Raw genomic sequence first — 12,851 nt, forward strand, 5'->3', positions numbered from 1 at the left:
TATGCTAGTAAGTGCCCGTTTTTGAGAAGGACATTAGAAATGTGAGTCTCCTCTTAATTTCAAAAGGAAATTGGCTCCAGCAAAAGGAAAACTATGGAACCACTTCCTGGTACAGGTAGTGTATTTTAAATCTCTTCTGTAAACTGATAAGAAAACTGATGAACCGACACATCTCTCTGCACTAAATGCAGAGCTCTGAACAACTTATTAACCAGACTGAGGCTAGTGTCCCATCTAGTATCCTTGCTTTGTCTTCTGAACAATATAAGGAAGAAGTCTCTAACTATCAAATGATTGCCTGTCTTTACCCACTTGAAAAATAAACTTTACACCTATAAAACATATTTTAGTTAACCACAGAACTCCATGAAGTATGGACTGAGTACAAGCTAATAATAGTTCATAAACTGCACTGATTGTTAATCATTTCAGATGTAAGCAAGCTCAAACTGATGTTTCTGACTTTTTAAAATTACTCTCCAAATTCCTGACTTCTAAATCATCCATGATTTTAGGAATAAAAAGCAGGACAGTCACAAAGAACCACTTTTGGTCCCCAACTGGGTTCACTATATTAAACTGTTTACTGCTCATACCAACTTTCCAGATATCTCTTAAATGAAAGAAACACATTATCATCCTTTCTTAAGAACTCAGGGAAGAGAAAAGAAATGTCAAGTTTCTTCTCTCAAGTGTCTGTGTGGTATTAATATGGTATGGAGGTCAGTCCCCTGCTGAGGGGTCTCAGGACTCAACCATGTTTAGCTGTAAGTCTCTATGAGGACAGGATCCGTTGTAGTCAACACGTGCTCTACCAATCCCGCAGCAGATTTCTTTAGCAATGGCATTCCAAGCCTCTGGGCAGTCACTTAAGCACAAAACATAAAACAAAAGATCCCAATTATTAAAAACTGTTAGTCACTCAACAAATATGAAGGCAATCAAAAGAACTACCTTCACATACAAATGTGGGACTCACCAGACAGTTGGCATTTTACAGTAACAGTTAAGAGAAGGGAGACGGCTTCCCAGCCTGATCCTGTCTGCATCTGTCACACAGTAGGAGCTCAATAAACAAGGTGAAGGAGAAAAGGAAAGATATATACATTTGAATGCAGAATTCCAAAGAATAGCGAGGAGAGACAAGAAAGCTTTCCTCAGTGATCAATGCAAAGAAATAGAGGAAAACAATAGAATGGGAAAGACTAGAGACCTCTTCAAGAAAATTAGATGCCAAGGGAACATTTCATGCAAAGATGGGCACAATAAAGGACAGAAATGGTATGGACCTAACAGAAGCAGAAGATACTAAGAAGAGGTGGCAACAATACACAGAAGAACTACACAAAAAAGATCTTCATGACCCAGATAACCACGATGGTGTGATCACTCACCTAGAACCAGACATCCTGGAGTGTGAAGTCAAGTGGAACAAAGCTAGTGGAGGCGATGGAATTCCAGTTGAGCTACTGCAAATCCTAAAAGATGATGCTGTGAAAGTGCTGCACTCAATTTGCTAGCAAATTTGGGAAACTCAGCAGTGGCCACAGGACTGGAAAAGGTCAGTTTTCATTCCAATCCCAAAGAAAGGCAATGCCAAAGAATGCTCAAACTATCGCACCACTGCACTCATCCCACACGGTATTAAAGTAATGCTGAAAATCCTCCAAGCCAGGCTTCAGCAATACGTGAACTGTGAACTTCCAGATGTTCAAGCTGGTTTTAGAAAAGGCAGAGGAACCAGAGATCCAATTGCCAGCAACCGCTGGATCATCGAAAAAGCAAGAGAGTTCCAGAAAAACATCTACTTCTGCTTTATTGACTATGCCAAAGCCTTTGACTGTGCGGATCACAACAAACTGTGGAAAATTCTCAAAGAGATGGGAATACCAGACCACCTGACCTGCCTCCAGAGAAATCTGTGTGCAGGTCAAGAAGCAACAGTTAGAACTGGACATGGAACAGACTGGTTCCAAATCGGGAAAGGAATACGTCAAGGCTGTATATTGTCACCCTGCTTATTTAACTCATATGCAGAGTACATCATGAGAAATGTTGGGCTGAATGAAGCACAAGCTGGAATCAAGATTGCTGGGAGAAATATCAATAACCTCAGATATGCAGATGATACCATCCTTAATGGCAGAAAGCAAAGGAGAACTAAAGAGCTTTTTGATGAAAGTGAAAGAGTTTAAATTGGCTTAAAACTCAACATTTAGAAAACTAAGATCATGGCATCTGGTCCCATCACTTCATGGCAAATAGATAGGAAAACAATGGAAACAGTGAGAGACTTTATTTTGGCAGTGCTCCAAAATCACTGCTGATGGTGACTGCAGCCACGAAATTAAGATGCTTGCTCCATGGAAGAAAAGCTATGATCAACTCAGATAGTACATTAAAAAGCAGAGATATTACTTCGCCAACAAAGGTCTGTCTAGTCAAAGCTATGGTTTTTCCAGTAGTAATGTATGGATGTGAAAGTTGGACTGTAAAGAAAGCTGAGCACCAAAGAATTGATGCTTTTGAACTGTAGTATTGGAGAAGGCTCTTGAGAGTCCCTTGGACTGCAAGGAGATCCAACCAGTCAATTCTAAAGGAAATCAGTCCTGAATAGTCATTGGAAGGACTGATGTTGAAGCTGAAACTCCAGTACTTTGGCCACCTGATGCGAAGAACTGACTCACTGGAAGAGACTCTGGTGCTGGGAAAGATTGAAGGCGGGAGAAGGGGATGACAGAGGATGAGATGGTTGGATGGCATCACCAACTTGATGGACATGAATTTGAGTAAGCTCCAGGAGTTGGTGATGGACAGGGAAGCCTGGTGTGCTGCAATCTATGGAGTTTCAAAGAGTTGGACACATCTGAACGACTGAACTGAACTGACACATCTTTGAATGTTTGCACATATGGATGAATAAATACAAACTACTCTGCATGTTTACTTAAGTGGCAATATACAATGACTCCATCAGTGATGAGAGAAACAATTTTCCTCTGGAAACTAGTTCACAGCAACTTGTCACTTCACAAGGGAAGTTGCTCTTACTCTCCCCCTATTAATAATACCATGTCTCCATTTGTATGTATACAGTCTCCAAAGTACAATTATACCTGTTCTCTTATTTGATATTATAAGATAAATAAGGTAGATTATTCCACTCTATTTTACAGATGAAGAAACTATAAAATTCAGGGATTAACAGCTAATAAGCAGGAAGGCCTAAACTATAAATCCTTTATGAGTCATCTTGGAACATTTTTGTGAAATGGATCACTTTGTTTTAAACCAGACTATCATCTCCTGGCCCAAACACAATCATGGGCTACTTATTGATAGATCCAATATACTGAAATTGTTATTAACATAATGTCCATCCTCCAATACACCTTTTTCTGTCTTCCAGTTGGTGGCAGACATATTCTAAGGTAATTAATCCCCAATGAGTCAAACTCTTTATACAAATTATACAAATAATCAATCCCTTCCCCTTCACTGTTAATTCACTCTCTTGATGGTGGAACCTGTGACCTGCTTCTCATTGACAGAATACAGTGAAGGTGACTGATGTCACTGCTTTGATTGAGAGAATATTATAATTTCTTTTTTTTTTGGCCATGCTGAGAGGCATTTGGGATCTTAGTTCCCTGACCAGGGATGGAATCCAGACCCTCTGCGTTGGGAGTGCAGTGTCTTAACCACTGGACCACCAAGGAGGTCCCAAGAAAACATTATACACAATGGTGATGAGATGCCATTTCCATAATATAATTTATTACCTAGGACTCCATTTTAACAGTTTGAAGAAGAGTTTCCTGTTGACCGTACAGAAGCAAACAGCAATGACATGAAGTGCCTATGGTGACAGCCATGTGGCCAGAAAAGTGGGAACTTCTAAGAGCCAAGAGCCTTGGCCCAACAATTAGAAAGAACTAAATTCAGCCAACAACCACATGAGCCTGAACGAGGACCCCGAACTCCAGATGAGAACACAGCGCCAATGACGCTTGCATGGCAGGCTGGTGACACATAAGCAGAGAAGCCAAGTCACTGGTGCCCTGACTCACAGAAAAGTGGGAGCCAATAAATGTGTGTTGTTTTATACCACCAAATCGGTGATAATTTGTTACCCAGCAATAGAAAACTCATACCCAATACTGAAAGCACTACACCACCCTCTTTTCTAGTATAAGAGATACCCTGAGGCCCCTATCCACAAAATCAAGACTACCTGATGCTTGAGAGCTAACATATGAACATTACAGTAATACAGCTTCTTACTTCTTTACATTCATTTCTTGGTTTATTAACTGCTCTTCAATACAATGGAATATTCCTTTGATGAGGTGCTTCTCAAAATGTAGCTGCCAAACTGAGTGCAAATTCTTGCACCCTTCCCTTAACACACAGAACCTGACAGCCTGGAGGTGGAGCCAGCAATCTGTCTTTTAATAAACGCTCCAGGTGATTCTGAAACACTCTCAAGTCTGAGGACCACTGCTCTGGTGAAAACAAACATGAATGCCACTTCTGCCAATTCCTCAGCTGAAGGACAAGCCACATCATCAGCTTAGTGCTCAGAATACTGGAGTGGGTAGCCGTTCCCTTCTCCAGTGGATCTTTCCAACCCAGGGATAGAACCCAAGTCTCCCACATTGCAGGCAAATTCTTTATCAGCTGAGCCATCAGAGAAGCCCCAGAATACCGGAGTGGGGTAGCCTATGCCTTCTCCAGGGGATCTTCCCAACCCAGGAACTGAACCCAGATCTTCCACACTGCAGGCGGATTCTTTACCAGCTGAGCTACAAGGGAAGCCCTAACCTCCTGATAGTGACTTCAAATACTGCACTGCAAGCAAAGACAAGGTATAATGAAATTCAGCAGGTATTCACTAAATGCAAGGCACTGTCCTAGTAATAATCTACTAAGAAAGAAAAACACCAAATCTAACTGAAAATGAAAAAAGGGGAGGCATTATATTAACCCTAGGACAGAAATTCAAAGTTTCTAAAAGTACTTTTCATGGATCACAACCTTGTTGTGGCAAAGGGGCTTGTGTAACTCAATGAAGGTATGAGCCACGCTGTCCAAGGCCACCCAAGACAGACAGGCCATAGAGGAGGCTCTGACAAATGTGTCATGCAAGGATGGTCACAATGACAGACAGAAATGCCAAGGACCTAACAGAAGCAGAAGAAATTAGGAAGATGTGAAAAGATCACACAGAAAAACTGTACAAAAAAGGTATTAATGACTCGGATAACCACAATGGTATGGTCACTCACCTAGCACCAGACATTCTAGACTGTGAAGTCAAGTGGCTCTTAGGAAGAATTACAAAGCTAGTGGAGGTGACAGAATTCCAGCCAAGCTATTTCAAATCCTAAAAGATACAGATGTTAAAGTGCTGCACTCAATATCTCAGCAAATTTAGAAAACTCAGCAGTGGCCACAGACTGGAAAAGGTCAGTTTTCACTCCAATTCCAAAGAAGTGTAATACCAAAAAATGTTCAAACTACTGAACAACTGTACTCATTTCACATGCTAGCAAAGTAATGCTCAAAATCCTTCAAGCTAGGCTTCATCAGTACGTGAACCAAGAACTTCCAGATGTATGAGCTATATTTAGAAAAGGCAGAGGAACCAGAGGTCAAACTACCAATAATTGCTGGATAATAGAGAAAGCAAGAAAATTCCAGAAAAAACATCTAGTTCTGCTTCGCCGACTACATTAAAGCCTTTGACTGGGTAGATTACAACAAACTGTGGAAAATTCTTAAAGAGATGGGAATACCAGACCGCCTTACCTGCCTCCAAAGAAACCTGTATGCAGGTCAAGAAGCAACAGTTAGAACCGGACATGGAACAACGGACTGGTTCCAAATTGGGAAAGGAATATGTCAGGGCTGTATATTGTCACTCTGCTTATTTACCTTCTATGCAGAGTACATCATCTCTGCATCCTGTCTGAAATCACAAGCTGGAATCAAGATTGCTGGAAGAAATATCAACAACCTCAGATATGCAGATGACACCACCCTAATGGCAGAAAGTGAAGAAGAACTAAAGAGCCTCTTGCTGAAGGTGAAACAGGAAAGTGAAAAAGCTGGCTTAAAATTCAACTTTCCAAAAGCTAAGATCATGGCATCCAGTCCCTTCATTTCATGGCAAATAGTTGGGGAAAAAGTGAAAACAGTGATAGACTTCTTGGGCTCCAAAATCACTGCAGACGGTGACTGTAGCCAGGAATTTAAAAGATGCTTGCTCCTCAGAAGGAAAGCTGTGACAAATCTAGACAATGTATTAAAAAGCAGAGACATTACTTTGTTGACAAAGGACCATACAGTCAAAGCTATGGTTTTTCAAGTAGTCAATTGGACCATAAAGAAGGCTGAGCATCGAAGAACTGATGCTTTCCAATTGTGCAGGAGAAGACTGTCGAGAGTTCCTTGGACTGCAAGATCAAACCAGTCAATCCTAAAGGAAATCAACCCTGAATATTCATTGGAAAGACTGATACTGAAGCTGAAGCGCCTATACTTTGGTCACCTGATGTGAAGATCCGACTCACTAGAAAAGATCCTGTTGCTGGGAAATATTGAAGGCAAAAGAAGAGGGCGACAGAGGCTGAGATGGTTGGATGGCATCACTGACTCAATGGACATGCTGCTGCTGCAGCTTCAGTCATGTCCGACTCTGTGCGACCCCATAGATAGCAGCCCACCAGGCTCCCCCACAACGGACATGAGTTTGAGCAAACTTGGGGAGATAGTGGAGGACAGGGAAGTCTGGAGTGCTGCAGTCCATGGGGTTACAAGAGTCGCAAGACAATTAAGACAATTAAAACGACTTAATAACTGAACAACAAAAGTACTTTTTATCAATACAAGACTTTAAGAACTGCACCCACAAAGAACATGACTCATTGGGCAAAGAGATGCCATTTCCATGAATATTGTCATTTACATCTGCTGACAAGTCAGACAGGTGGTGAGAGAAGACTGGAGAAGAATTAGAACAGTGAGACAAGAACAAGCAGGTCGCAATGACCTTGCTTGATGACCACGTTTCCTTGCTAGACTTTATCCATAATAAACGAGAGATGAGGAGATGAGACAAAAGGAGGGACTGTCTAGTGAAGGAAGCTGAAATCCTCGCTAAGGACTCTGGATATCAAACACATGAAAAACACGTGGGAGGCACTACGGATGCTCAAGGAGGAGACTGGTGTTTGAAAAAATTTACTTACTCTTCCTTAGCTACACATCCTTCCTCTTGGTATAACCTTCTGGCACGGGAGTACATGTATATATGCTATATGCCAATTAGTGTTTACAAGCAGAGAAGTACAATTGTCAAGGCCAAGGAAGTAAACTTACCTAACTGCATTTATTAACAATATCTGTTTGCTTCTTTGTCCATATGCCACCTAACTGAGTTCCTTGAGGGCAGGAATTCTAGCCTAGCTTAATTTTCCAGTTGCAATGCCGTGTCTGAGCCAGAGCAGGCCCTCAATAAGTGCTTACTGGACAAACAAAACGAAACTGCATGAACTGGTAAGGGTGCAGGCCAGATTCCAGTTCTTTAGCACGACCATCAAGATGTAGGAAGCCTTTCTTTTCCACCTGAATTCACAATTACCAAAGTTCCTGCAAATGGGCTATTGTTTACAGCCAAGTTAATTAATTACCATGATAGCAGAAACCAATTCGTCATAAAATTATAGCCTTGATACCAAACAAGGTATTTCACAGAACACTTTCTCTCTGAAGCAAAATGATACAATTTGAAACTAGCTGCTACACTATCAATTAAAACTAAGCCTTCCTTAGGTCAGATTAGGTAAACCACAATAGAAGTTTCACCCTTAGATAAGTGGAAACATTCTTCAAGGCAAGATAGGATAGAAGAGAGCAGGAAAGATAAGCCTGCTGCTGCTGCTGCCGCCTCTAAGTCGCTTCAGTCGTGTCGGACTCTGTGCAACCCCATAGATGGCAGCCCACAAGGCTCCCCCATCCCTGGGATTCTCCAGGCAAGAACACTGGAGTGGGTTGCCATTTCCCCCAATTCATGAAAGTGAAAAGTGAAAGTGAAGTCGCTCAGTCATGTCGGACTCTTAGGGACCCCATGGACTGCAGCCCACCAGGCTCCTCCGTCCATGCAATTTTCCAGGCAAGAGTACTGGAGTGGGGTGCCATTGCCTTCTCCAAGATAAGCCTGGTGAGAGTGAAATCCCTCAACACAACTGTTTAAAGGTACATTAATAAGCAACCGAGAACAATGGTGATTTATTTTCACATTCAAAATATGAAAGTATCCTTCCAGTTTCCTGGAAATGCACAGCTCCATTTTACCATACTTCCAAATGGTTTTTATTCTTGTACATTTTCATTCCTTCAATAAATATCTGTCAAATGCCTACACTGTTCATGTGCTAGACCTTGGTCATGTGCACCAAGAGAGCTGTAGGATTTGCCCTCCCAGAGCTCATATCCCAACAAAGAGGGTGGACACTCAACAAATTATGCAACTGTTTAATAAGGCTGGGGAGACATAACAAGGAACACAAGTGTTAAGAGAGCATGTAACACTGAATTCATCCCATGCTTCCTTCTGCCCTCAAAATCAACTGCCTTAACACTTTCTTACTACTGAAACCTAATTACTACTCTACGTGTGCACCCCTTTCAGGAGTTATTCTGAATAACGGCCAGGTTTTCAACTGTAGCTCTCAGATGTACCTCTGGGGAAGATAAATTAAACTGGTTCAAAAGTAATTCTTCCACCAGCTGCTTTGATAATATAAATTTTTCTCTACATCTCTTTGCTTTAATATACAGAGTCACGTCAAGGAATAAAAATCTCTCTTTTGAGTGTTTTGAGTCTTCACCCATTTATGGGATGATCTTCTTCAAAAGCTGTTTTAATTCAATAAGCATTTACAAAAAGCCCACATAATGGAATATGTGATCTTCAGGAAGAAAAGGTCTCCAGGTATAATTTACATTCCAGGAAAACAGACCACACAGATTTTTTTGCCCTCTGGAGTCATATTTTTTAATATGAACACAGTACTGAGTAAAGAACCTTCTGCTAGAAGAAGTTTATAAATTTGTGCCATGCAATCCCCACACCCACTTTTTTAAAGTAAGTCTCATTATAACTAAAAGAAGATCAACAAATTATGTTTTAGTGAACACTGGATGTTTGCTAAATTGACCTTTGCTTTCCAGAATGATAGGAAATCTGCTGTCGGGGACAGGAAGTGAGTCAGATAACAGAAGGGGGAAAAATAGGAATGGAAAAATCACACTAAAATTTCCTATAAACTAGGAAATATAAATCTAGGAAAGACTGCTTATTTAAAAGAAAAAAAAATTAGATTCCCTATCACAGACACTGTTGCAAATAAAACAGTTATTTGGTTGGCACTTACCAGAAAGCCAGATTCTAGAATGGAAGAAAAAAATTTTTATGTCAATATTTACAGTGCAAAAGAGATAACGAAAGGGGAAAACAAGAGGTATCTGGGCTAATAATCTTCTTCAGTGAAAGCCTCGCACTGGGTTAAATTTCGACTTAAAATTTTCAGACAAGTCAGCATCTCAGTTCAAAACAGTATGACATAATATTGCTCAAAAGCAGAGGAATGCACTATGTCCCTTACAGTTATTCCAGTTTGACAAGATCCACTGTGATTTTTCTGTTACTCATTCCACAAATGTTTACTGGATGCCTATGCACAGAAGTAATGGGGAGACACCTAAAGAACTAATCTCATAGAGGAGCAGAGGGTGCTATAAGAGCATACTTGAGAGGTATGAGATATTTAAGGAATGCTTCTCTGAGGAAGTAACATTCAAATTAAGAAGTGAAGATGAGAGACTTCCCTGGTGGTCCAGTGGTTAGGATTGCAATGCAGTGGTTAGGCTGCAATGCAGGGGATGAGGGACCAGAGACCTCAGTTCCCACATGCTGAGGAGCAACTAAGCCCTGAAACTGGAGATCCTACACACCACAACTAAGACCCAATGCAGCCAAATAAATGAATAAATAAATGTTTTTTAAAAAGATGTGAAGATAAACATAAATGGCGAGCTACATTCCTGGCAGACATAGCATTACTTGAAGATCTGAAAAAAAGGAAATGGGAGAGATGGCAACTGATGCTGGCAAGAATAGAGAGAGCCATGACATGAAGCTGATGACACCGACAAGGGCCAGATCACAGAGCCTTGCAGATCATGTTCTAGATTTGAGGACTTCATTCCTAGAGCAAAGAGAAGACAGTGGAGGATTATAAGCAAAGGAGTGATGTGACCAGATACACACTTTTTTAAAAAGATCATTATGAAGCAGAGAAAAAGGACTGGAAGGGCAAAAGTGGATGTTAGTAAGCAATCAAATCAAGCAGTATTTAACTGTAACCCAAAGTAGAAAATAAATATTCATGAACTCATATGCATATAAGTAAATCACTGAATAAATATACATTGGGGAGAAACGATAACTCTTCCATGCAGAAGTCCAAATAAAATTACATCAATATTCTGCCCTCAAGGAGGTGAAGTATAACTCTCCACCCCTTAAATGAGGTCTGGATAGCGACTTTCTTCCAAAGAGATTAACTTTACAAGGAGAAACCTGACAAACACTACCTCAGCAAGGGAATCAAAGTCACCAACAGTGATTAAGTCGCGATGATGACATGTACTCTTAGGACAATGAGAAAGGCACTTCAACACCATAATCCTGTCTAATCATGAGAAAAACATCAGACAAATCCCCGTTGAGGGGCATTCTACAAAATGCCTGACTGGAACACCTCAAAACTATCAAGGTTATCAAAAACAAGACTAAGAAACCATCATAGCCAAGAGGAGGCAACTAAATGACAACTAAATGTTATGGATTATGGATGAGAGCCCAGAACAGAAAAAGAACATTGGGTGAAAACTAAGTATGAACTTCAGTTAATAACACTGTGTAAGTATCAGTTCATTTTAATTGTGACAAATGTACCATAAGATGTTAATAACTGGGAAAATCGATGTGGGGTATATGGGAACTCTGTACTACTGTCACAATTTTTCTGCAAATCTGTTCTAAAAACCATTCTAAAATTAAAAGATTAAAGTATATGTGGGGAGAGTGGTAGTGGAGCCATCTTTCTCGTTTAGGCTAAAATGACGGAACTTACAGGACCTGGTGATTCACCGGGCTCGTGGGTGGGGTAAAGTAATCAGTAGTGAAAGCGGCACAGGTAGCAAGGATGAAAGGTTACTGCCCAGATTTCGGGCTTAGACGACTGACTGGAGTCATTCGCTCATTAAGGGAGCAGTGGAGAAGAACGTTACTTGAAGGAAAGATAACGACCAGAAGGTCCTGGAGGCCCATTATGTACCAGGCGCTTTCCAATGCTCATTTTGCAAGGTAAAAACTAGTATTTAGCCCAACGCCAAATAAATTAGATTTGGGTATCAGATCCGGTATCAGGTTTACATGAGCTCCAAAGCCCGCGCTCTTTTCACTACACAGTTCCAGGTTCTGCCCGTGCACATGTACCGGCACTGGCCGCCCAGGCGCCTCTTTTCTGGGAGTGGAAGCGGGTGCATCTGCAGTACGGCCCCAGTAGTCACTCCCCTTCCCCGGGCCTCATCTGCCAAGAGATTCTCTCCATCGCCGAAATTGAATGCAAGAGAGGCGGGTAAAAGCTTCATTAAAATAAAGACAAGACACCACAGAAGAGAACTGCATCACCTCTCAAGGAACTAAAAATAATAATAACGAAGTAAAGAAGCCAAGGGAATTCTCCCGCTCCACTCTCGTGCAGCGGTCCCCTAAGGAAAAAGCAATCCCCCGGGAGGGGGCCGAATCGGAGCGGCGGGCCTAGGATGCTCCCATGCTCCCCGACCCCAAATCCCCAGCACTCGGCAGGACCCCCGGAGAAAGTGCCGCCAGTGTGCCCGGAGCCACGCGGCACAAGGTGACACAAACCACGCCGGCCTCTCAGGCGCCTAGGAGAGGCCGGGACCAGCAGGGCAAGGGGCGTCCGCGGGGCCCGCGCTACCTTGTACTTATCAAAGCCAGCCAGCTGCTCCGGGCTCACGTATTCGTAACTTGCCATGACGACCCGAACACGAGCGCCCAGTCGGCAGCGACTCTCCACGACGAGATAGGAAACCAGGAGCACTACACCGGCTGGGCAGGACTGGGAGGACCCGGGAGGGCAAAGAAGCTACAAGAGCCACGCTCCGCCCACCGCGCACGCGTGCCCGCCCCCGCCACTTCCGCCGCCTCTCAGCGCGCAAGCGCAATCCTCACTTCTCCCCGCCCACCGAGGGAGGGGCGCTAGCAAGCTCACGCGGGGGCCCCCCCCCTCACCGTCTCAACCAATCAACATGGACCTGGGACCACTAAGTCCCACCTTCTAGGCCTCCTCGTCGCTTTATTCGCTAACGTCAAAATTGGTGAGTTGAGGTAAGGCAAGAGGGGAGGTGAAAGGTAATTTCCCAGGAGGCCTTGCTCTTCGTCCCTGGGGAATGCAGGTGGTATGGTGGCGTCTGTGCGTGGGTAGAGATTTGCGGGTACAGTTTTAGTCTCGGGGGACAAGGTAGAATGGTTGTGTGCGAATCAGTTCAGGAGTTCCTCAGAAAAGAGGACTTAGTCCTCCTAAGTCGTAAAGTAAAAGCAGAAAAAGCAGCTGTGCCCAGCCCGCTTCCAGCTCGTAGCGCGGTATGCGGCACGCAGTGACTTAATGACTGTGACTTGCTGTAGAGAAGCCGGTGAGAGGCTGTTTGCAGTTGGTAAAGGGGCGTGAAAGGGCGTTGGAGACAAGCCCCTTGGG

At 42.7% G+C, this 12,851-nt stretch overlaps 1 protein-coding gene across 1 annotated transcript in view; it reads right to left on the reverse strand.

The window, feature by feature from the left end:
* The window catches only part of SELENOI (selenoprotein I), a 45,892-nt gene extending 33,632 nt beyond the window's left edge, over window positions 1–12,260 (reverse strand). Inside the window, exon 1 of the mRNA XM_019970583.2 lies at window positions 12,075–12,260. Within this exon, the coding sequence (XP_019826142.1) occupies window positions 12,075–12,131 (57 nt within the window). The 5' untranslated portion in view covers window positions 12,132–12,260. The remainder of the gene's footprint in view (window positions 1–12,074) is intronic.
* Between the last annotated feature and the right edge of the window lie 591 nt (window positions 12,261–12,851).

Source organism: Bos indicus, chromosome 11 (genome assembly GCF_029378745.1).
Source record: "Bos indicus isolate NIAB-ARS_2022 breed Sahiwal x Tharparkar chromosome 11, NIAB-ARS_B.indTharparkar_mat_pri_1.0, whole genome shotgun sequence".
Classification (NCBI taxonomy): Eukaryota; Metazoa; Chordata; class Mammalia; order Artiodactyla; family Bovidae; genus Bos; species Bos indicus.